The sequence below is a fragment of the Miniopterus schreibersii genome (assembly GCF_964146895.1).
Source record: "Miniopterus schreibersii genome assembly, chromosome: 10".
NCBI classification, from domain to species: domain Eukaryota; kingdom Metazoa; phylum Chordata; class Mammalia; order Chiroptera; family Miniopteridae; genus Miniopterus; species Miniopterus schreibersii.
The window spans coordinates 22,360,001-22,386,165 of NC_138110.1; the positions used below are offsets into that span (position 1 = coordinate 22,360,001).

At 40.1% G+C, this 26,165-nt stretch overlaps 1 protein-coding gene across 1 annotated transcript in view; it reads left to right on the top strand.

The window, feature by feature from the left end:
* SKOR2 (SKI family transcriptional corepressor 2) overlaps positions 1–25,804 on the top strand; it is a gene marked incomplete at both ends in the record, with an annotated part of 32,447 nt that extends 6,643 nt beyond the window's left edge. Inside the window, 4 exons of the mRNA XM_081149083.1 lie at positions 8,791–8,856; positions 9,234–9,332; positions 17,176–17,243; positions 25,742–25,804. Of these exons, the coding sequence (XP_081005209.1) occupies positions 8,791–8,856; positions 9,234–9,332; positions 17,176–17,243; positions 25,742–25,804 (296 nt within the window). The remainder of the gene's footprint in view (positions 1–8,790; positions 8,857–9,233; positions 9,333–17,175; positions 17,244–25,741) is intronic.
* Between the last annotated feature and the right edge of the window lie 361 nt (positions 25,805–26,165).

Below are 26,165 nucleotides of genomic sequence, written 5' to 3' on the forward strand. Positions count from 1 at the left end.
AAATGTGCCTATCCATTAGAAATCTAAAGTTATTCGAACATACTGATTCCTTCACAGCGCTATAGTTTCTTCATTTCGTGTGTATTAATAGTCTCTGTAGATTTGTTAGAAACTGAATTTCTGTTCTTCATCGGCCTCCGATTTGGATGGCTAGGCTGGTTTCATTTGAAAATAAGCTCCTCCTGGCCTTGGAAGGGGTTTGGTTCCCCCACACTTAGTAAGTTCAATAAACCCTGAAAAGCCATCAGAACCCCAAGGATGATAACCAGAGTGGATAAAAACCACAGGATCCACTATCGTTTGATATTCAGACAGAAATACAAATGCCAAAAGGAAGGAAATAAAAGTATAGTCAGCATTGGTGTTCATATAGCATTTCCACAGTGCCTGGAGCTCAGGACAGTATAGTCAATAGTTATGTTGGTAATAACGCCTAGTCATACTATTGATATATTACTAGTCCCTTCCTCACAATAATTAATTTGATACAAATTCCCAGAGCAACTTGTCCCATATTGATTTTCCATATTGCAATTTCATTCTCACATTATTCAGGGAAGTATGTAGGTAGTAGATTATGTCGTATTATTATCCTGTATTAAATGGGAAACAGGTGGGACATGGAAGAGTTGAAAACATTATTGAAATGAACAAATGTTTGGGTGAAGGATATATTTTGTTAAATTTGTGTTGGAATGTCGAGTCACAAGAACTTTAGCCTATGGCTTCTTCGCTGAGCATGTGGAGATGATGTTGTAAACACCAAAAAGGGTTAAGGAGTTTGGCTTGCTCTATACTTGTGTGCCTTCGGCTGTCCTTGCTGTAGCAAAGATTAGCTGATGGTCTTCACGTTGGGATGCACACTCTAGAAAATCCCAGAGTGGGCCTATGTTTTGGTATTAATGTATTTACTTGTGGTCAGAACTCCAAAAATCCATTCATTTAGCAAAGTGTCAAAAATCCAGATGAGCCAAAGATATTATGAAGACTGTGTTTAGCTGCTTTGGGGTGGTAGTGGCAGAATGTTTTATCCAGAACACCCTGCTTGTGAATGGAGTTATTTCTCCCCATGTAACAACTGTTAATTTCCACACATACTTGATAGCATTCATTTGTTTACTTACTCAATTACTCCCAAAATATTACAGAGTGCCTACTATGTGCTATGTACTTTGCTGGGCTTGGGGACTCAGAATCAACATCAGTCCCAGCCCTCAAGTTGCTTCCAATCATAAGGAAGGGGACAGATTTGCTATCATGCAGCATGAATACTATAATCCTGATCTACACAAAATACCATCCAATAAGGTTTATATAACCAAGTGTTCCTCAGCCAATGATTAATCCAATCACTATTATTAGAAAATATCAATATTTTATTTTAGTACATATGCAGTATAACATAAAAGAATGAAATGTCTTTTCAAACTACTTAATAAGTCAGCATGCAATTTTTATTTTTATATGAATTTTCCCCTCCCATGGCAATCATAAATGTAGTTTATGAAGAAATTTCTATCACTTTTCTCTAAATAAGTAAGGTTATAGACATATTTTTAAATGATAGATACTTGCTTTAATTGATCCCTACCATAAAATCAGTTTAGCAACAATACTTAGTTCCAGTTGGTTTTTTAGTTCATCATCTTAATTAAGTTTAGCCTCCCTTCAACCTTTCAGCCTTATTGGTAACTCTTACTGTTCAGCAATTTCAAAGAGATTACATTTTTAAATGATTTTTTAAAAAAACCTCCCTGTTAATGGTCATTAACCTTACACACAGCAGATATTGTACTTCTGTATAATTAAAGGAACTGAACATGAAGTTTTTCAGCGGCGCATAGTTCCCAGCAGCCAGTAGAACTTTTATCTCTAGCTCTTCTCAAAATTAGACCCATGGCTTAAAGCCAAGTAATATAGATTAGGGAGATGATAACTTGGTCAAAATATTACCTATTTAGCCCTGGCCAGTTTTCCTCAGTGGTTAGAGCATCAGCCCGTGGACCTAAGGGTCTTGGGTTCTATTCCTGGTCAACAGCACATGGTGGGTTACAGGTTTGATCCCTGGCCAGGCCAGATTGGGGCTCGTGCATGATCTTTCTCTCTCTTTCCCCCTCTCCCTCCCTCCCTTCCACTTTCTCTAAAAAATCAATGGAAAAAATATCCTCAGGTGAAGATTAACACACACAAAATATTACCTATTCAAAAATATAAATGGCAGCATTTTCTTTCAATCCCAGGCTAAGTTTTGCATATCTGTTTTGAATAACTTTAACAAAGTTAAGTGATTTGAAATTGAATGCAGTCGGATAGGCTGGTGAGACAGCTCAAAGCTATGGCAGGTCAAGGAAATCACGGAAAGTGGAGTCATCCCCGATTTCAATCCCCTTTATTGTAGAAATGCCGGCACCATTGGACTCTGAGCTTGGCTGCATCTTGTTATATACGTAGAAGTTTTAAAATCAATTTGATTTTCACTGGTATGATTCTCTAGTGTACTTAATATGTATGGATGGATTTCTGAGAATAGTAAGAAGCAGTTACACTTCTCATGAATATATAGCGGATAAGGCACTCTCATTTATTATTCCATTCTATTTTAGAACACGCTTATGATTTTTTTTAAAAAAAGGAAAAGAAGAAGAAAAATTCTCAAAAGCACAGACTAGTGGATCTGAGTTTTAATTCTCTCACTAGATGACTTTGGGTAAGACCTTTAACTACTTTGTGCCTCATTTTATCCACCTGTAGAATTTGGTAAAACCTCCCACCTCTAAATTACTACTGACATTTTTATGAGCAATGAATTTTGAGGTCTTTTAATATATGTATTCAAAATTAAATAATCTCCACATTTCAGATATCAGTTTCTTTTTATTTATGAAAAATGTCCCTTCTTATGATTTTAAAATTTTTATATGAAGATCAAGGAGATGGAGGACAATGACAAACTCTCCAGAAAAAAATAATTAAATGGTGTGAATTGACAACACAAGTTCTAAAACTTAAGAGAATTCTAAATGAATTCGATTCACTAATCAAAGATATTGGATATACTGATTCAAGAAGCAATGTGTTTGCAACTCACAATAAATTTTGGTCATGAACTGTAAAATTTGATATACTTCTTGGTTTACTATAATCCCACCAGCTAATCTTGCTCTTGCTCCTTTGTTTCACTAATGGAGCTAATGTTTAGTGAGTTCATTCTCTAGCATACCTTCCCCAGTCGTATTGATTTTTTCCCCCCTCTTCTGTTCTGTGACCTCACGAAAGTCCCAAATGTCACAGGAAAGAGTTTAATGTACAATTTAACACCAAGAAATTAGCAGAAGTCCATGTCCCATTGATAGAGGGAGAAATTATTTAACTTTGCTTTCTGTGTGATTGATTTTTTTTAATGCTTTAATTGCAAAGTGTTCTTAAAATCCTCTCTAAACCACATATTGTACTGAATTTTCAGTTATTATAAAATGTTCTAGTTATACCAACTGTAGATTAACTTTGACCCCATCCAAACTGTAAGATAGATTGTTAGGGAAAGGGAAAGTAAAATTTTCAGAAAGTCTAAATGAAGGCCAGATTCTAAAACTAAGAGTCGTTATTAAAATTCAGAGTTTATTTAGGAATTAAACATTGTAAATGGAATCTCTGTTCAGCAGAGGCCAGGCCCTGTGCAGAGGCTGTTGGGAGGGGAAAGGGCAGAGCCTCAGCCCAGCCCCGAGGGCGTGACAATGCCGTGGGAACTGTGGGCAGACTGTAGCCTCAGCAGCAGCGCACACAGGCCTGCGCACCTGCGCCAGAACACCGTAGGTAGCACAGGAGTCCCCACCCTCTATGGAAGCATCTGGATGTTTGACTGAAAGTTTTTATTCTTCACCCCAATGTTAGAGTACATATGTATCTCACATACAGACACAGCCCCAAACCAAAATAGTTTCATTGACTGAATTTATCTTGGAGTATGCAATTAAATAACACACTTTCTTTCTATAAAAGGAAATATTTTCTCCAAATGTTTTCTATCAAGTGTTGTCCTGGGGGACCATAGAGGACCTTTCAGTGATAAGCAATTTGCTAGCCCCTGGGGCTGCTGGCTGGGGCAGTGCCTCTGAATGCTGGTTGTAAGTCAAGGGAGAATTTAACAGGGAAACAGCCAAGACAAGGAATAGGAGACCAAGTGGGATGACAGGAGAAGGAAGGAGAGAGAATGTGTTTTCATAGAAGGGATGGATGAATGCCAAAGTTTGTACTCTCCGTCCGAATTTCATATCGTACCCTACATATTTAGTATATCCTATATGCATCCAGGTACAATATTTAAATGGTCTTATGTATTGCATTTGAGTTTAGCTTAAGGACAGTAATATCTACTTAATCAGCTTTTCCTCCTGTTCCATGACCACTAACAGTACAGATCACCTCACCTACTCATTTGACTCTTAAAATTAAATGCAATTTTGCAGTGCCAGACATATACATTAATATTTGCATGCCTTGGTTAAAATTCAGTGCTATCGTTTTGTTTATCTCTGAAAGAAATTTCAGAATGTCAGATAGGTATAAGAATTGAAACATCCACATTTCCCCAGTAAACTGAAAATATAGATGAAGCCTTAGAATACACCAATGAATCAAAGTGTGCTTTTTTATTCATAGGAAGGAGTTAGTGCTTAAAGACCCATTATGACAATCAAGGATTTACAATAGCACTAGTGTGCATTTCTTTCACAAACCAGACTGAATTAAGTGCAGACAGTATTTGTGGAAAGTATTTGTACCCCTCCCTGGGGTAGAAGCGATGGGGGTTACCTGTAGGACAGGCTCTTCCTGCCCTCAGAAAGCAGGTTTTCTACCTGGGGAAGACTAGACGTGCATCTGTTGTAAAGCACCAGGCTATCAGGTACAAAGTGGCAGAGTAAAGGCAGGCAGCCCCTAGAACTTCAGCCCAGGAAGGAGTGGATCGGCAGGATTTGCAGGACTTGGGAAAGGTTTTACGGAAGCAAAGAGACTGGGGTGGCATTCTGATCGTGGATGGACCGGGAGAAGAGGGGTGTGGGCACTTCAGGCAAGAGAAACAATGTAAGGTAGAGCCAGCAGATATGAGAAATAAAGGCCCAGCTAGAGTAAAGGGTTTGTGTTTGGTGATAGAAAAAGCTCAGCTCAGACGAGGGGACAAGGTTATGGGAGAACCTGAAGGCCTGGGGGGAGCAGTTTAGAGCGGATTCTGTGGTGTAGACTATGGGAGCCGTTCTTGAGCAGAGATGTGCCATGATATTTAAGAAAAAGTAATTACCCTTGTGCTTTGGAAGGTGCTGCTAATGAATCTATCGGCTGTTTTTTGGAGTTTCCCCACCTCCCTCCACCCCACCCCTTTGGATACTCCAGTCTCCTCATCTGATGCTTACTGCTCATGTCTGCCTCAGTGTGGCATATTCTCACACGCGTCCCTCTTGTACATCCGTTTTCTGGTGGCTGTGTCAGGGCAGAAGCCAAGGTGGGGTGGAACAGTCACCTGGAGTGTGGGACCACCTGGTGCTGGAGGAGCTTGAATTGACCAGGGAAGCAGGGACCAAGTGACTCCTATTTCTCTGGCCTCTACTGCACTTGGCAGAGATGTAGTTTCTCTTATGTGACATGACACTTCTCTACCCTCCAAGGTGAGCAGAATTGACAGGCAACAAGGCAGGTCCCATTGAACTGGACCTGAGGACGTGCACGTGTGGACTGCTGATGTAGACACAGCCCTGAGCGGCAGATCTGGTCACATCAGTCCACAGGATGCATTTTATGCCGTAATTATCCATTGCTCTCCAACTGTAAGCCACCTGACTGTTTTCTTCCACAGTCTGACTTAAGATATATTTTAGACCAGGCTTCCAAGAAAGATGTTCCTTCCACGTTATAATTTTCTCTCCCATAACTCTATACACTTGAGATCACTGTACCCCCTACCCCACCTTTTTGTAACTTTTAAAAGGAGGAATATAGTGGGGGGGAAAGTAAGCATTTTAATTTTTGGATGTCTCTAAAGCCATTCATTAATTTTGGAAAAGTAAAATGCCTTTAACCTGATGGAATATTTATAAAAATTGGAAGCTCGTTGTCAACTAAATCTCATTTATTTAATCTAGTATTAGACTGCCTTTTTTGTTAACCAGATGGAAAACATTAGCAGTAATAGTGAACAAACATATCCCAGCTCCCAGCGGTCATTTTTAACCACCATTAACAATCTGGTTTTTACAGATTAGTAATATACAAAAGGCAACGGTCCAGATACACAAAAGGCAGCTGAAGCGTCTGTGCTCCTTACTTACCTAGCATTTAACTATTTTTAAAAACCCTTTGTATATGAAACATTCTGATCTAAGCTAAAAATTGGCAGCTTTTACTCAGAAGGAGTAGAATATCTCTTTGAAATAGACACTGATGTAAAATATTAATAAAACCTCCACAAAGCTGATGAAAAGAAAAGCTTATTATTAATGTCATCAGCAGATTTGCCGGTGGTTAATACAGTTTCCATTTACTAGCCATTTGTTTAATGGTTTCATACCTATGTAAGCAACCTAATTGTGAAGTGGAAGAGAAATGCATTTTAATGTATCATATTTTTAATTTTTTAATTTAATTATCTAATTGAAATGTACGATACGATAGTTCACAAAACACACTACTGCAGCAAAAAGAATTTGGTCTAAAATGTGAAAAGGACTCGGCTTCTAGAGTTGCTTATTCAGAAACAAACTTTCTCACCTAAATTGAGTTTCGAGTGCTGGGGAAAGCTGTAGAGTGATCAGATTTCATTACGCCCTGGAAAGGGATGCAGAGGCACATGCTTTCTGGCTTTTCCTCTCGCTCCGACTCAGTATTGCACGAGTGTGAAATGTCTGTGCAGTAACTGGCTTGCTGAGACTAGAGCAAGCATCGTCAAAACTGCACTTAATACGCAGTTAGCTGCATTTCAAAATAACATTGTTCCTGGATTACACATTTGTGATTTGTTATACACCTTCATGCTACTCTTCTTTTACATACTAGTATTTTATAGGAATTACATTGAGGTCTATATTTAGAATGCTTCACAGATACTTACCACGCGGAGAAGAAAGCCAACGTATGAACGTTCAGAAGCCTGTAGAGAGAGGCCGTGTCCACAGTGAGAGTGGGAATGGGGCTGTTCAGGTGTGATCTAGGGAGTAGAGAAAATGCCTGCCGTTACGGAACTCACGGGTGCCAAAAATACTCTTGTCCTAATGATGGGGAGCAGGGGAGCACCTTCTCATAACTAGGCACATGTGTAGGACTATTTGCATAGTTATATTTTACATATATGTATTTACATACACACACCTATACGCATACACACATACCTGCCCACACGTACCCCCAGCAGTCTTCAGGGGGAATGCAGAATCGCCATTTATAATATCATGTTAAGGATTTTTCTGTCTGTCCTTGATACTGTCCTGTCTCCCCACTACCTTGGGGAGCAACTGTGTCTCCCTCTTTGCAAGAAATTTTACCTTGACAGTGAAATCTCCCAGTATTCCTACAAGTGCCTGGGGCCATTATATTCCATTTCTTGCTGAGGAAAGGAAATGAATAAATAGTGAGGAGAGAATTGAAATGATGCATTCTGGCCCGTACTATAATTTAGAATTTACAACCTCTGGAGTTCCTTTCAGTGATAACTAAAAGCACTTTATTGAATACCTGTTATGTGTGCAGCGCTGTGCTAGGCACTGGCCATGCAGGAAAAACAGAGCCCTGCCTCCAAGTAGCATGCCACCTAGTGGGATAGGCCGGCAAGCAAGCAAACAGCTCCAGGGACACAGAGGGAGCTAACCTGGGGGTGCTGAACCCATGAAATCTCAGAGCATTTTTGTCTGTACGGCCACACCTCTTTGGCAAGCTTATTGCATTATATGGATAGTTGCAGATAGCCGATTGAAATGTGAAAACAGAATAATTCTGGTTAGCTGAATGATTAGATTTCTTTGGTTTATTTCTATTTTCTGGATTATGTAGACTGAATTTATGAGTGTAAATAAATACATTTTCTTAGCTTGCCATCATTCTGGTTAGCATATAAGCAAAATAGGTCAGAAAACCAATCTAACCTTTACCCACAATATAGTTTTCATTGGTTAAAGGCAAGTAATTAAGAAACTATCAGCAAGCATGTGGATATTACAAAGTAATATAACTATTTCACATATCTGTTTGAGGTTGATTTAAAAACAAACAAACAAACAAAAACCCTATCACTTATTAGGAAATTGCTCCAGGCTTGTAAATTCTGTCCCGAGGACAACTAAAGCCTCCTCCCACCTTTTTCACTGCCCCAATTTTCTGAGGCTCAGGATGGAAGGAGTCTTCTGAGTCCACGGTTTGGGGGGGGCCTTCCAGTAGTCAGCAAACCTCTTCACTTCTGAAGGGAGAGGGACTCTTACCGGATTTCTTCCAGAAATGTGGGCCGCTCAGCCTCCTCTCTTGGCCGTCCTGGCAAGTCCCCGCGCTGTCAGGAGGGAGCGCCGGGGGCTGCGACAGGGGCGCCTCTGGACTCTGCTCCGGGCGGCCCTGCAGGCTGCGCGCTGGGCCCCGGTTCCTCCGGCCGCTCTGGGGACCGGTGCGAGCAAATGAGGGCACCTGGCTCTGAGGACGGCCACCCAAGTCAGAGGAAATTATAAGGTCTTTCGTAGATACTAAAACAAAACGAAGAGAAAAACTTTCTGATAACAGCCCACGCAAAACTAATATTTTTTCTCTCTCTTTTTTTTTAAGGTGAGCACACACAAGAAACGAATTCACCTCATTCACTCAAAAAGGATGTAGAAAATATGGGGAAAGGTAAAGAAAAGTTTTAATTCTGTGGAACTTCTCTTAGCTTTAAAAGACTGGAGAGATAACAGGAGGATATTTTTGTTCTACGCCGTATTTTAAGCTTGACAAGCAACATATGAATAATATATGGACCACTGGGTGGATATAATTGAGATTAATGCATACATATCAATCAATACATGACACTGTAATATAATACTTTAAAATAATATATTGCATTGATTTATATTCATGGATTTCTGCACAAAATCTATCCTATGTCTATGCAACACTTTTTAAACTGGTAAAATATTTCGTCTTATAATAATAAATTGCCATATGTAACAGTTCTCTGGAGAGTTATTTGTAAAGATTAGTAAAATGACTCTTCTTTTCTTTATTAGAAGAACTTCAGAAGGTTTTATTTGAACAAATAGATTTACGGAGACGACTAGAGCAAGAATTCCAAGTGTTAAAAGGAAATACATCTTTCCCAGTGTTCAGTAAGAAATCACTTTTATTTCATTGCGTTATGAAATTTGATGACATTTCTATTATTAGGTTAAAGAATATGCTTCTGAGTATTAAGTGACTGTGTAAAGCGCCACGCAGTCTTCCTGTGATCTCCACCTAAATATTAGGAAATTTTTGTCCGTTGTTTATGCTTTGAATCAGCTCACAGATGACATTTCTTAGAAGAACCTTTGGTATCTATTGTACTGGTGTGTGTGTATCTCTGTGTCTGTACTGTGTATATTTAAAATATGTATGTCAATATACCATTAAATGTGTAGATGCATTTAAATATTCAAAAATATTTAGATTGCATATTTTTTAAAAAGAATTACTCAGGTATTTTTATTCTCCAAGATAGAAAGAAACAAAAGAACGATTAATTTTTAGTCTCAGGTTGTGCGAGCTGGAAAGCTGCTTGGTGCTTGAAATGGTCACAGATACTAAGACTTAAAATTTAACGATTTAATGTACACATATCTGTTTTATTGTTTGAAATTAGTATAGTTTTAGTAGTTTTTTGATTCCCCATCCATAGTTAATGTTAAAATTCCATTCCAACTTTGGTGGCAGGAGATATTTTAATATAAAAACTATTGGTTCTACTGCCAGAATCCTGGAATTTCACACTTTCTGTGGGTGTCCAGATTTCTAAAATCCACTAGCCCCGGTCACTTTTGGACAAATACAATAGCAGTAGTGTTTTTCAGTTTAGTCATAGGCCTCTCTCCAGAGAGAGTCAGAAAGAAAATAATATGTAAACTTATATTTTAAATTATATAAATTTAATATTAATTTTTCTGAAATACTATTAGAATGTCAGCATGTCCCTCGTTTATTAATCCAGGCATCGCAAAACACATATTGTCAATTCCTGTGCTAGAGAGAGACTTATACCAACGTGTGGAAGAAGATTTTCCAGGAACTGTGACAATTTTAATAATATCAGCATGAAGGCCTGCATTCCCCAGGGCTTCTCCAGCATACTCATCAGCACAACAGAAAGACATGTCCTCTCTGGTAGCATTTTTGGATGTGACTAGGTTCCTGGTAACAGGTCAGATTGAGTTCCACCAGAACACTTAGCACAGTAAAAGCGAAGAGGCTGCATGAAAGAAGAGAGCTCTGACCACAAGGAGTAACAGGGTCTGCCAAGTGTGTGATCTCTTAGTGCCCTCGAGGGAGGTTTGGAGCTCACAGTACTTCAGTATTTGAATTTGGAGAACGCCAGCTGAGGCTTAAAATAAGATTGACTGGAGGAGAATGGCCAACAGCTTTTGATAGTTTATTAGGAACATTGTGACTTTTGGAGCTTCAAGAAAAAGGGAAATATATTAAAAATATCTTTGAAACCTTAAAAAGCAGATGCTTCCAAAAGATCCAGGGCTCTCTAATTTCTAAAACTATCTTAAGAAAGACTGCACCGTTCCTTGCAGAACTGAGCAAACATTGAATGATTAGTTTCCCCTATAAGCTGATGTTTATCTAACTGTCAAGTTTGCAAATCCCTGCTTTTAGATCCAGCAGAGCAGGTTGAAGTCCCACTGAATCCCTAAAGTGGCCCCTACCTTCCATGAAGCCAGTGTAGTCATAATTTATCCCATTAATAAAAGCTAATTAATCATTTGAACTAATTAATTTATAATCATTTATACATTTTCCTTATTAACTGCTCTACAATGTACAGCATGTACATGTTAGTTTTTTGGTTGTCTTTTTAAGTCAGAATGTTATATAGTACAACTGGCCAGCTTTTATTCAGGCCTGTCATTCAGCCTTTTGATCTGAATTAAAATGAGTCCTCTGTGATTACCACATATATGAAACACTTCAATTAAACAATAACAAAAATTTTTTTCCTCTTTTTTATCTCCAGTGTACTCCACTGACCAAGGAAGTGGTGTGTGTGTGCCCAAGTTTGAATAATGCGTGGTTTAGACACACCGCAAAGAGGCAGTTAATTTCACACCAGTGAAACAGCAAATGCACATTGTGTGCTGGTTAACTAAACTTGAGAGGCCGTGAGGCTGGCAGACAGATTTAGACTCACTCAGATGGAAAGGGCAAAACGGAACTTCGTAAAGCCGTATCAGAAGGAAGCTTAGAGGAATCCTGGCCAGAGTTTTGTAAAGCTTCTTACTGGGAGGTGGACAGACACTCACAGTCACAACCCCTAAAATCCAATTCACTTAGAACACTAGGGACCTAGGCTAAGCTACTGCATGTGACAGTCAGGCATCCAGGCTCAAACGTTGAGTTCAGCTATGCTGGCTTCAAAAGAAGGGGCTCTGCTACTTCCTGGCTGTAGGACCACGGACACTGTAAAATGGGCCAGATCATTCCTGTCTCGCAGGAAGAGGGAGGACCCACGTGAAGGGCTGTGCACGTCCCTAGCACAGGACAGGTGCGCAGTGATGTCAGCTGCGATGACGGGGATAACTGGGCAGGGGGAGGAAGAGACTGTTAGCACTGAGCTCTAGAAAAGCATTTCTAAAATAAGTCCAGATTTCTGAGTTTCTTTTGGGATTCTTGTGTTCCTGAGGGTTAATGAGGGCCACGGGAATACGCAAAGGTGAGGTTAAAGATTGGGGGAAGGAGGAGGGGGAGGGAGAGCAGGAGAAGAGAGCAAGTCTCTGTATTTGGGGGGCAGAAATTGAGAGGAGGAACTAGCGGGCCTCTCACTCGGTGGGAAGGAGGCTTCCGGAGCTTACCCTGCAAAACCCCAATGGGGAAATACAGAGAGGAGGACAGAAACCGAAGCAGCAGGGCCAGGCAGGCGTTTCCCATGGGGCAGAGGCCAAGAAGCAGGTGCTTAGGAGCAAGGCTCCTGATTTGGACACCGACCCCCCCGAGTAACCTTGGCTAGTCCCCTGAGCTCCTTTCAGCTGTAAAACAATGCTACTACCTACGGGGGGGGGGGGGGGGGGTGCTGACAGGCTTCCACGAGTGCAATGTATGAGGTGACTCGCAGTGACTGCTCCGTAGTAATGGGAGCTGTTGCTACCATAGTCCACTTTCAAGTTTGATACTTAGGATGCTGCAGGGACTCTAGTAAACCGGCCGATACCAGGAACCAGAACATCGAGAAATGTATTGGGCTGTAGTTGTCAAGGGTGGAACAGGCAGTGAAACTTGGTTTGATACCAGACAGCGCGTTTAGCTGACAAACTGGGTAGGACATGAGCAGAAAGGTAGGGAGGGCATTGCAAGGAAAGGCGGGAGAAAGTTAATCTAGAATTGGGTGGAAATACGGAAATAAGTGTTTGGAGGAAATGCCTGAGAAAGAGTTCACCCTTATCGAGGTCACTTCGTGATGACAATAGGACAACTGGTGAAACGCCCTGCAAAGTCAGCCACGTTTAGTTGGACAGGAGTAAATGATTAGAGACCCTGCCCCCAACATGCAACCATTCCACCTCCCCCTCTAGTGTCTGCTCCGCTCATGTTTGCAGCTGTAAATCCCGAAGTCATTTTTGCCACCATATGGTGTCCACCTTCCCTAGCAAACTTGTCTCTTCCTTCTCCTGCAACACCCTCCTTTTATTATAGCATTTTCCCTTTGCTGTGGTTTTCATTCATTTCCTTCTCTTCCTAAAACTACCTTTGGCTCCAAGTCTTCCACTCAAGAAGCTATTGTGATTCCCTACTGCTGAGTGTATTGTATTTAATTTAACTCCTGGCTGACTCTCAAAACCCTCCATTATTGGCCCACCCTGCCTCTCCAGTCTGATTTCCGCTTCTCCTCCTGCTCAGCTTCAGTTACCCTGCAGACTGCTCTCTCCCCTGGCTTTCCACCTCAACATGCTGGGTTTCTCTAGTCTGGAATAGGTCCCCTGGCCTAGGCACTCATTATTCAGGACACAGTTCAAGTTCCGCCACCTCCAGGAAGCCTTCTCATTTTTGCATTGGGCACTCTTTTTCTTTTTTTTCTTGTTCAAAATATTACAGATGTCCCTTTTTCTCCCCAGTGACCCATTCCATCCAGTCCCACCCCCCTTCAGTGGGCACTCTTTGCTGAAGTCCTATTTGTTTATTTCTAGTTCCATGGGTATTTTATGTTGACTCCTCTCTGATTGATTCACACATGCTCCCCTTGTCTAACCCACAGCCTTGTAAATAGGTTCAGGAAAGGGTGTTCTGTTGCTGCCCACAGCACCAGGCATATTGTGGGCATATAATATATTCTCAGTAAATGGTTGATGTAAATATTGGCATCATGTTCAAAGAGATTAAAACTGACAGTGAAGGATGAGATTGGATCACTGAAACCTGTAATACAAGGAGATTAGTGAGGGCTCGTGAGTTGAGTCCTTGGGTTTGCAGGTCTGATGACAAATTTGTGGCACTTGAGAGAGCTGAGTGGAAAGGCCAGTTGATTATGGCAGGATGGCCTGATGACTTGGGCTTTAGGAAAAACTTAAGCAGGAAATTTTGACCATGATATCATCTTAGACTCTTATAAAGAATTACTCTTCCAAGTTTCTTTTGAGGTTACTTCATATTAGAAACAAATGCCTAGCTGGTGTGGCTCAGTGGTTGAGCGTCAACCTGTGAACCAGGAGGCCACAGTTTGATTCCCAGTCAGGGCACATGCCTAGGTTTCCAGCTCAATCCCCAGTAGGGGCGTGCAGGAGGCAGACAATCCATGACTCTCTCTCATCATTGATGTTTCTCTCTCTCTCCCCCTCTCTCTGAAATCAATAAAAAATTTTTAAAAAATTAAAAAAAAAACCAACACTACATTTCATCTACTTAAATATGCTTATCCTATCTTTCACCTGTGCCTGTTACTGGATTCATTCTGTCTTCATTGGTTTCTATCCTTCCTCTCTCTCTTTTTTTTTAATCCTCACATGAGGATATTTTTTCCATTGCTTTTCAGAGAGAGTGGATGGGAGAGAGAGAAAGAGGGAAAGAGAAACATCGATATGAAAGAGACGTATTGACTGGTTGCCTCCCGCACACGCCCCAACCAGGACCAGGGACAGAGCCTGCAACCAAGGTACGTGCCCTTGAGCAGAGTCGAACCCGGGACCCTTCAGCCCACAGGCCGAAGCTCTAACCGCTGAACCAAACTGGCTAGGGCTCCTCTCTCTTTCTGTAGCATCCTCTGTAGGAGGAGAAACAGCAGAATTCCAAAACACCGTACAGATCAAAAGTCTCAATATTTGTTTAAAAGCAATGATAACAAAACAAACACAATGTAAACAAAATGCGCCCCAAAGCCTATTTGATGAGTAGGATCTACCAGGTAAACCAGATATACTGTATGGGTTTTCTTATTTCTGGTCCCAGGAGTGTGGGCTGGATACTTTTTATTGTTGTAAACTATGCACATTAATAGAGCACAGCCCTTGCCCCTGTGCTGGCCGACAGAGTGCTCTTCAGTGCTTTTCCTCTGCTCCCTCTTTTTATACTATCAGTTTCAAAAAATAGTTGGGTTTTAAGTGATTCTCACTAGAGAAATTGGCTTAATGATTTTTTTAAATCTCCAGTTAAGTTGTGCCTTCACCAACCTTTAGAACATAGCAGAAATTTTAGGGGTTTTTTCCATTTACGGATTAACAATCTTTTGTAACTCAAAAATTATATTGCCCTGGCCAGGTAGCTCAGTTGATTAGAGCATCATCCCGATATGCCAAGGTTGCAGGTTCGATCCCTGGTCAGGGCACATACAAGAATCAACCAAGGGATGCATAAATGAATAAATGAGTGGAACAACAACTCAATGTTTGTTTCACGCCCTCTCTCTCACTCTCTCTCAAAAACAAAGAAAAAAACATGCACATGCCTGTTGCAAAAAATCTTAAATATACAGAAATACAAAGGGAAGAAAAAAAATCACCCATAATCTTATCAACTAGAGATAACCAATGTTAACATTTGGAACTTATCAATACATGTTAAATCCTATTTCCTTAGCAAAATGAAATATTATGCACACCGCTTCATTTACACTTAATGTGAGCCTCTTGCATTACTACACAGCAGTCAGAAATGAACTCTTGTGTTGGAAATTAAAGTTTATTCAAGTTTAGAATCTAGATGGACATGATTACAATTAAATCTTTACACATATCCATGTTTATTTCCTTAGGATAAACTTCTAAAAGAACTGCTATGTGAAAGAATATGAACTTTTTAAAGCTCTTGATACATAATTTCAAGTTGCTTTCCAGAATGGCTGTACTAATTTTACTCCCATCCTGGAACACACACACCTCTTCATTTTTGCTCACTTAAACAGAAGAAAAATGGTACCTCATATTATTTCCTTTCCTTTCATAGTTAGGGATGTGGAACTTTTCAGATGTCTATCATCCATTTGTACTTTTTATGAAAGTTCTGTATATTTTCTCCTTTTATCTCTTTTGACATCATCAAAAATGAACCCTAAGGTAGTCTATGGACTTTGGATGATTATGATGTGTCAGTGTAAGTTCATCTTTGATAACAAATGTACCACTCTGGTGAGCGATGTTGATAACTGGGGAGACTGTGTATGTGTGGGGGCAAGGGTAGATGGGAAAGTTTGTTGTGAACCTAAAACTGCTCTTTAAAAAGTCTTGAAAATAAATGATAGATAGATAGATAAATAGATGATAGATAGATGATAGATACATAGATACATAGATGATAGATAGACAGATGATAGATGTTTGAGGTTGGGGAAGAAATTCTAGTATAAAAATGTAGATATCAATAAAATAAAACAACGTTTGCAATGTCTAAGTGCCCAGCGTCTCAAGAGTAGTAAAGGATTTATTATCTTGAAAGCAGTGGAAAGCCTCACAGATTTTTAAGCAGGAGAAAGAGGGGTTTGGAGAAGGAGGGACTGTAGGCCGGATGGTCAGCTGGGGGACTATTGCTTTGGACGTAACAACAGCAAAGAGAGGAGCGGATGGAGGTAGAATGTACAGGACTCACTCCCCAGTTGACTGAAGAGGAGGGTAAAAGATAATGACCACGCTTCTGGTTTCGTGAAACTGCTGACCTGACCACCCACCGCAGGTTCAATAAGACATTGTGTTAATTTCTCATTGAAAGCAGAAACAGGCTTTAGCCAAGTCTACACTTTTTAAAAGATCACATCTAGAAAATACAACATGATATATACATTGGGAAGTCATTTATTTCCATAAATGCAATTTAAAAATGATCCATATGTAGAAAGGCAAAGATAGTTTGCATAACAATACCCCTTAACACCCACCCCCCCTTTTCACCTAGAGGCAGGGTCTGTAGAAGGGGACCAGGCCCAAGAAGGAACATAAAATAAGGCTGAGACAGGAGAGAAAGCGTGCAGGTTGGTAGCAGGCCAGAGTCCGGTTAGCACTCCTCTTAGGCGTGAGATGAGCTGCAGTGAAGCCAGGCAGCCGCAGCTAATGGACCCACACGGTATCGCGCAGACTGCATCCCGGGTACAAGCGCCCACATTTCCTACGAGCTCAGGTTCACCCTCTCACTCCCTGTGCACTTCTGAAGACAGTGGAAGCTCTCAATACCTGTGACTTGCTCAAGTGTGTGAAGGTTAGAAAACACAGTGGCCCCAGGCATTCCTAAGAGTGATGATACGCCAGGGATTGTACTGCGTGGGTTATGAGATACTGTGAAATATAAGATACAGACCTTGCCTTCTCAGAGTTGACTGTCTGTTCTGATTAAATCATAGAGTCTTGCAAACATCCCTTCAAACAATGTTATTTACTTTTTAAAAATACCAAAAAAGGGGAGGGGTTTCCTATGGGATTGTCAGTAATATTTTTACTAAATATGCTAAGAGTAGATTTTGCACTTTAATTCATTTCTTTCTCTATTTCTCTCTCCTACTAGATAATTTTCAGGATCAAATGAAAAGGGAACTAGCCTACCGAGAAGAAATGGTGCAACAGTTACAAATTGTAAGTTGCATTTCTACTTAAAAATAAAGGCAACTGGTTGGGCTTTATTCCTAAACTGTTTTTGCCCTGAAAGCCTTTGGTCCACTTACTTCTCAGCTGGCTTAGATGCTAATTACCCAGAGATTTACTTAGACACAGGATAAACAGATGTGTCAGTACGTTTCCTCGGGATGTAACTACCTACCATGTGTTAATAGACAGATGTGTACACTGCTCCGTGGGCGAACCACAGGTACCTGCGTCATCTTCCAGTGTGCAAACCTCCCAACAGAGCCGGGGACGCACCAGGCACTCGGGGAAGGGCCTTTGTCTTCCAGCTTCTCCCCCACGCCCCCCATCGCTACCCAGACCTGAGTCAGGCTCCCCACAGCCAGTAGGACGAAGTGTGAACACAACCGGCCAAACTCACTTGAAGGGTGGTGCAAAGGGAAGAATTCTTTCCAGACAGAGCGTGTTACTCCAGCCTAATCACCTCTCAAAGTGGGCACTAAGATCCATTTATACAGAAACGGGGAAACAGGAAGATGTCTAATAAATAGGTGTGGTGGGTTTTCTTTTTGTTTTGTATTTTCCTTCTGAATTCCTCGCTCCTGTCCCCCTGCAGACACATCGGGATTATCCACTAGCGCCTTTAAAGCAGCCTCCCCAGCTTGCTCCTTTCCATGAGTACGACGGGGAAACGATTTCTGCTCAGTATTTGTCCGATATTTGTAATCGCCTGGATAAGGACACACACTGGTCCTCAGTGTTGTTCACAGCGTCAGTATAATTCGGGTTGCTAGGCTTTTCGGAGCTGGTGCGTGTTATCCTTACACCACAAAGCGTGTGTCTTTGCATACCCGCCCGTCTTGTCTAAAGAGACGGGTGTCTAGCTCTCTGTCAGGGCTATTTAAGAAAGATGGTTATTAATCTTGCCTTCCTGCGTGGGAGAAAGCATGCTTGTGCTCAGGGAGATTGCTGAGAGTCATTTTGAAAGCACCCTTATGTTTCATGTTCCTCCCCATGCCGGGCTCCGTTAAAAGTGCTGCTTGTCGCTCTTAACACCCCCGCTGAGGTTTTCCTCGATCTCAAGGGCCGGCTCTCAACTTCAGCTCTGAAACCCACCGCAGCATAAAATGCTTCTTGGACAGGACCTTTCTTCTTGTTCTGTTTCTGTTTGTGTTCGGGGGTGTTTTTGCACCTAAATTCACTGGGAGCAAAAGGATTTTCTTAAATAGGTAGCTTCTGACAATAAGAACTAGTAATTACTTGCTGTGAGTATAGTTATTGTTTTCTTCGTCCAAAGGAAGAATTAAAATATAGAATTGGAGGCAGAGGGATATACAATTTCAAAACTTTACTGATTTTATTCAGGGCATTGTTTTCAGACTCTTAAAACAAAAATTGTCACACATGCAACCAAAAGTTTGTAATTTCAGGGGGGTGGTGAGTCTAGCAAAATGCGCATTAAGAAAGGAAACTAAGTATTCACTTCAGCGCCCCTGTTTAAGGCTAGTTATGTAACTTCAGTGTCTTAATTTACTTTGACATTTGGTTTCTTTAGTAAAGGAAGAAATGATATTGCATCCATGTGATAAACAGGCAGCACTGATAGAAGAAAAAAGTATCTCATGTCTTTTGAGGTAGTTGGTACATGGAAGATACAAATTGGTATTACTAAACATTTTTATTATTCTGTATTGAAAAATATTCTATCATAGGTATTTATTTATCTAGACAAGTGTTGTTAATTCACATTCCTCTAGATAGTAAATTACTTCTTGTTGCAAATTGAATGCTTTGGGAGAAACTAGAATTTTCCCCCCAGCCCTGTAGGTATAAGTCCTGAAATCCACAAAGGCGTGTCCAGGCTAACAACATAAAAAGAGGTGAAATACACATGATTTGTCCCTCCTGCTGCTTCCTCTTCTTTGGTGTCCCCTACCAGAAGATACTAATAGCTTCTTGCTGCCTCCAGGGCCCAGCATTAAATAGCTATCAGTAAACATTTGTTGATTGAATCACTACCCATGGATGCTCCCTGCCCCAACTCTGATACTCTCATTTAGCTGACCTCTTAACTCTTTTCCAAATTTCCCTGGTTTGGTCCCGAGTTTCTCAAATGTTCTTTTGTGCTAAGTAACTACTATCAAAACTACTAAAGGAAGGCATACTATTGAATTATAGAAAGCTTACGTATTACTGTACTGTCCTTGTAACTAATAGACACAAGCTTTAAGGTCTGCAAACTTGAGTTCAAGACTCATCCCACGTAGTTCATTAAGTGTCAGTTCCTCAACCAAAGGGACCTGTTGTAAGGTCTGCCTTCTGCCCTGATAAGAATATAGTGTGGAGTAAGTATGCAATAAACATGAAATGCCCACGCAAGTCATAAAATGCTATGCCAACATGAGTAATATCCCTTCTCAAAGTAGTGCTTTAATAGTTGAACTATTTCAGCCTTCGTGGCTAGAGATGTTTTTGTGCAGGAAAGACCTGTGTTTACTGTATGCCATCTGCTTTAGAACTGAGGCAGCAGACTCAAGTTTCCTTGAATAGACATTTATCTCCTCCCTTATTCAGCTTGTTTCACTTGCTAAAATACCTATGGGAAGTGCCTTTAGAAAATTATATCCAAAGATTATCAAGAAGTTACTAGGTATCATAATTATTGACATTCTCAATATTTTTAGTTGAATGACCTAACTCATCTGTTAATATGGTTACATACTTTGCTCCTTGAGAACCCAGCAATCCACTCCAAATTATTTTATTATTTTATATTTAAAGTTTATGGAACAATATATTACAGAATAGTCATCTGCCTACAGAATAGGCATTTTTTTCCTGTAGATGAAATAAAAACCCACTCTATCCTGCAATAATGGAGAATTCAAATATATTAAAATCATCATATTTTGTAACGATCCCCATAGACCCAAGTGCACTTGTACTATGTTGTTACAGTGTTCTTATTCAAAATATTATATCCAAAGCATCTTGGGTGTCATTGCTGTAGGAAGAAAACTTATGAATTTCTTTGGCTCCTGCATGTTTAGATTCTCCACTGACTATAATTTCTGCATCATTGCTTCCTTTTCCAGTTTGTTAAATGCAAAGTTATGATGACTGTAGAGTCAAATGGTTGACTCTCCTTGTGCTCTTATCTCAATGTCAGATTTAAAGCATATGTATATTTAACATTTATACATGACCACAAGCTAACTTTAAAAATAGCTTACAATTAGAGTTTCATAGTACTTAACAAAGTTTGTGTTAAAGCCCCCTACCCCTGTCCTAAGCTTTCTAATGCTTAAAATGTTTCATTACTAAACCAGATATATTTATACAGAGAAATATAGTCCTCTCACTGTGAACCAAATACAAAAGTTACAGAATTTAGAAAGTTCATGAAGAGGTTACTGTTTAGTATAATACAGAGACACAGATTTCTCATTCACGAGTGAATTGTGATTTTAGGAAAAATGTGTTTTGCTTTAAAAACAAAATTAATCACCCCTTAGGGGAAAGAAGAAGGTGAAGAAACTTCATAAACACATGCATTGTTATATGTCAAGTATGTCTCAATTTAAAAAAAGGTGAAGATATTTTACTCTGTATAACCTTTTGATTAAGGTTTTTCCAAAAACTGGAATATAATACAATTTACAATACAAGCTGAGACTATTCTGATGCCTTGATAACCTTTTTTATATTATTGCTAATTTGGCAACAATTTTTTTAAGCCAGTGCATTTATATGTGAGCTACTATTGTCCGTTTGTTGAAAATACGTACTTTTGTAGTCATAGTTCTTGAAGGACATGCTGCAGCAGAGAGCACATGATAAATGACTAGACCCAGTTTCACATCCTTTGAACTTGCTGGATCGCTACCAAGAGGCCCACAGACGGTGCAAATGCACTAGTCCTGAAGTGCCCTCTGCTGTTTTTCCAGAATGCTGCAGTCAGTCACACAGCTGGGGGGGGGGGGGAGGGGAAGGGTCTCAAAAGCCGCGAGTAAATGTCCCACAGCTTTTTTATCCACTCGACTACTGATGGACACTTGGCTATTGTAAATAACGCTGCAATGAACATAGGGGTGCCAATATTCTTTTGAATTAGTGTTTCGGGTTTCTTAGGATATATTCCCAGAAGTAGAATCACTGGGTCATGAGGCAGTTCCATTTTTAATTTTTTGAGGTAGCTCCACACTGCTTTCCACAGGAGCTGCACCAGCCTGCATTCCCACCAGCAGTGCACGAGGGATCCCTTCTCTCCACACCCTCGCCAGCACTTATTGTTTGTTGATTTATTGATTTATTGACGATAGCCAATCTGACAGGTGTGAGGTGACCTGCTAAGTGAAACAGCCAGTTAGAGAAAGACCAATACCTTATGATTTCACTTCTATGTGGAATCTAATGAACAAAGTAAACTAACAAAGTAGGAACAAACTCATAGATACAGAGAACAGACTGATAGCTGTCAGAGGGGAGGGGGTTGAAGGGCCAGATGAAAAAGATGAAGGGACTAAGCAAAATAAAAACACCAAAAACTCATAGACAGATAGCAGTATGGTAATTACCAGAGGGAACTGTGTGGGGATAAAAGGTGATGGGAGGAGACATGACTTGGGGTGGTAAACACGCAATTCAGTGTACAGGTAATGTATTATAGCAGCGATTTTCAACTGATGTGCCACAAGAATGTTTAAAACATGCAAGGCCTGACTATTTAGTCAAGGACACTGCCCTTTTTTCCCTTAGAAACATGGCAACAGCCAACACAGCAGTAGCTGTCCAGTGTGAATGAATCAAAATTATACCTATTTTTTTTGTCAGATCGGCAAAAAATATATATTTTTGGTGTGCCACAGAATTTTAGTAATTAGTTTATGTGTGCCAGGAGATGAAAAAGGTTCGAAATCTTTGTATTATAGAACTACACACCTGGAACCTATATAATTTTATTAACCGATGTCACCCCAATAAATTCAATAAAAATAAAAAATAAATTTAAAGCCTCCAGTAAAATAATGTGCAATCAATAGATTTCATACTGATGTTTCATTCATGTGGACTTGTAAACAAGCAGTTTACAGCTTCTTGATGGTGGGAGCACGGTGCTTCCTTGCAGGCAAAGGAGCAATCGGTCTTCATCGTTGCTGGAGAAACACGCCCTCCTTAGCAAGGACACAGCTCTTCAGTGATCCTGCCTTTTCTTGGAGATTCTCCAGTGTTCATTAGGGTGAGAGCTTGCCCAGATTTCTATCGTCTCAACCCAGAGAATTTTTTAAATATGTTTTACATTTTTTTAAAGTAGGTAGAATAGTTACTTTTTTGCACTATATTTTTAGAAAAAGATCTCTGGGCCACTAGAGGATTTTGGTTTTGTGGCTAAATATGAACCAAAAGGAGGTCCCAGCGAGTCAGCCTGCCTTGATTTCTCTAGCAGTGGATGAACTTGGGCCACAGTGGGACCTTTTCCAATTATTGATCTATTGCTGTGCATCTTGACAAAGCGATTACTTGTTCCTTAGTGATATAGCCTCTTCTCATCTTTCTCCTTCCAAGATGTTGACTCACCTGAATGTCTGAGCTCAGGCTTACTCTCTCTTGCCACAAACTAAGAAGTTTGTTGTTTTTTTTTTTTTTTGGAAAACTCTCAATTTTTTTGACAGACTAGAGTCAATTAGGTAATTAGAAGTTATATAATAACTTTAAGGGCTGTTTTGTCCAATCCAGTCTTGGTGATGTTTAAGCTGGTCAAGATGAAAAGAAAGCTTTTGTAAGTTCTATTACAGGAACTTTATGTGGCATAATTAACTTAAATGAAGCCCCTAGGATCCTGAGCTCCCATGCTGGGGAGTATTTACTGAGGTCTCATGAATCCAATATTGCATTTCATGGAATCTTAAGTACTGTCAATTGTAAGAGTCAACATTACTTGATGGATCACAAGAAAAGAAGCTTCCAACTATTGTTCTAAGACACTATCAATTATAATACACCCAATTTCAGAGATGTTAAAGTGTGAATGGGAAAAGTGCATCAATGGAATCAATGGAATAGGGTAGCTCTCATTAACAATTGGACCATATTCTAATATATTGTTTATCATTCATGATTTAGGACTTAGAATTTAAAATACATGATTTTTAGCTCACAACCTTTTGCTTTTTGTCTTGCTTTTGTTTGGCTTTTATTTCATCTTGCTTTAATGAAAGAAATGCAACAGTCAGTGTTGGAGTGGGGATAATTCTTGATGCAGGTTTAAATTTCAGTCTGGAAATTTTGGATCAAATGTTCTCACTTGGAAATGTCCTTTCCGCCCCCCCCCCCCCAGTACCGTTTTCTTTCTCAGCTTCGCATCTTAATGAAATGCTACATTGTTGTTTTTGAAAAGGAAGGAAGGAGGGAGGGAGGGAGGGAGGGAGGGAGGGAGGGAGGGAGGGAGGGAGGGAGGGAGGGAGGGAGGGAGGGAGGGAGGGAGGAAGGAAGGAAGGAAGGAAGGAAGGAAGGAAGGAAGGAAGGAAGGAAGGAAGGAAGGAAGGAATTCTGACTTAAATCTGAAAGTAACATCCTTCAGACAGTTTCCTTTGGGTTAGGATGAGTAGTCTACTGACTTTGATGAGATATCCCAGAGTGATGTTCACTTATCTACATAAGAAGTGCCTGGCACAGAACTGACACTTACTAAATCTTTAATGGAATCTCATCTTGATGTTGAGGCCTCTTTCTAAATGTGAGAGGGGCACAGATACATTCGGTAATTCCTTGTGCCCCAAGGTTTGCATCATTTCTCCTTATTATCCCAAATAACAGAATTCCTTTCGAGTCTCTGTTCTCTCGTGCATCTAAAGAGAGAGGTGACCCATGTGCTTGGGTGTCCTGCAGCCTGCGCCACAATGGAAAATCAAGATTCAGTGTGTCTGCGTTAACAGCAGGTGTAGCATGACCTAGAGTGAAAAGAAGAGGTAACCAGAGTAGGTCCCCATGTAACTGTTCTTGTCATGGTTATCTAGCTGATCTCAGCTCAGGCCCTAAAATGTGAGATTAGGACACTGAACTTTTTATGGTACTATATGAATCATTAATTTCAATGCTGCTATCCATGCCCTTTATCAGATATGCACCTATCAGATACATCCATGTTGTGGTTGTGTATAAAAATAGTGAGATGGTTATTTTAGTCTTGCCACTTGTTTTCCATTGAAAAGACTGTTTGATTCAACTGACCAGTTATTACAGCAAAATGGTCCAGCTAATAATCTTAGCTACTAGTGTCATTGTAGATTTGTAGCTCCTTCCATTAATAAAGGTTCTTATTTATGGACTGGTAGATCAGGAAAGCAAACCATAAATATGCTGGGGATAAAGGGAATGTATATAACAGTATTCAAAAACATTACCTAATCGAATGACACTAATTTTATTTCCCCTCATAGCTTTTACATAACAGCCGTATTTCGTGTTACATCCGAGAAGGCTGAATAGTTATTTCTTTAAGTGTAAAATAGATTCCAATCTTTAGAATTCTGTGTTAAGCTTTATAATGATGAAAGTAAGTAACGTAATGATAGAGTACCTTACCTGGGGTTAGTGCAGAGGCAAATCTAAATAATATATGTCGTCCAATTTCAACCATTTGAATTTTCTAATGAAAAGTAGCATATCAAATGTGATAGGCTTTCATTCAGTGCCCCAGTAGTGACAAGTACTTTCAAGTTTATCCAGGTAGAATTCTCAAGCATCGTATTTTCCATTCAGTGCAATTATTTCTGATGCTTCTCAGTAGTTATTGGGAAATTACCCAGAGTAATAGTTTGTGTTTAGTTAGTTAATCTTACTTGTGATTTATAATGATATATATTTCATCACTTTAATTAAATGAAAGATTACATCGAACTAGTTTATAGTCATATTCTTGTTTTGTGACCTTGGACATGCATGATAGCATCATAACTTAGTTTTCATACCTAAATAAAAAATAAGAATACCACATTATTCTTTTCTTTTTTTAATGTATCTTTGTTGACTTCAGAGAGAGGAAGGGAGAGGGAGAGAGAGATAGAAACATCAATGATGAGAGAGTCATTGATCGGCTGCCTCCTGGCGCCCCCCACTGGGGATCGAGCCCACAACCCGGGCCTGTGCCCTGACCGGGAATCGAACCTCGAGCTCCTAGATCCTAGGTCGATGCTCAGCCACTGAGCCACGCCCGGCCAGGCAAGAATACCATATTATTAAATGCAAAATTTTGAAAACTTCTTTAAGTAACCTCAGAGACTAGCTGTAGCAACAGTCTATTGTAATCACCTGTCTGTCCTTGACATGCTTTTAAACAGGCACTTGGGATGTTATACCCCAGAAGCTCCATCCTGCTGAGCAGATGGAGATCTTTTCTCCTCAGAGAGGACCCACTGGCATTCAAATTATTAGGCATGATTAAAGGTCTCCATTATATCTGTCTCTAAATTCAGCTTACCTGGAGAGTTTTGCTTGTTTTTATTTTACAGATCCCCTATGCAGCAAGCTTGATCAGGAAAGAAAAGCTTGGTGCCCATCTCAGCAAAAGCTAAAAGGTGAGCTCACCAGAGGAAAGAGATTTTCCTGAACTCCCTCAATTGTTATTGCTTGGCCATGTTCTTTATTGATGTATTTGAGTTAGCCCAACAGATTGGTAAAGTCATATCCTGTGTTTAAGCCAGTATACTGATGAACTTTATTGTATCTGGGCATAGGACTTCCTAAATGATTGGCTAAGTGGGTCTTATAAATTCTATGGAAATTTTCCAAAAGGAAATTCTCCTTTCAGTCTGGGGGAATGATCTTCATTCTGTTTGAGGTTTTCTGCTCTTTTTGGTTCTACCTGACACCCTGATTTTTGCCCCTCGGAAGGAAACTGAAGAGTTAGCAGTCATGTTCAGTGGATCTCATCTT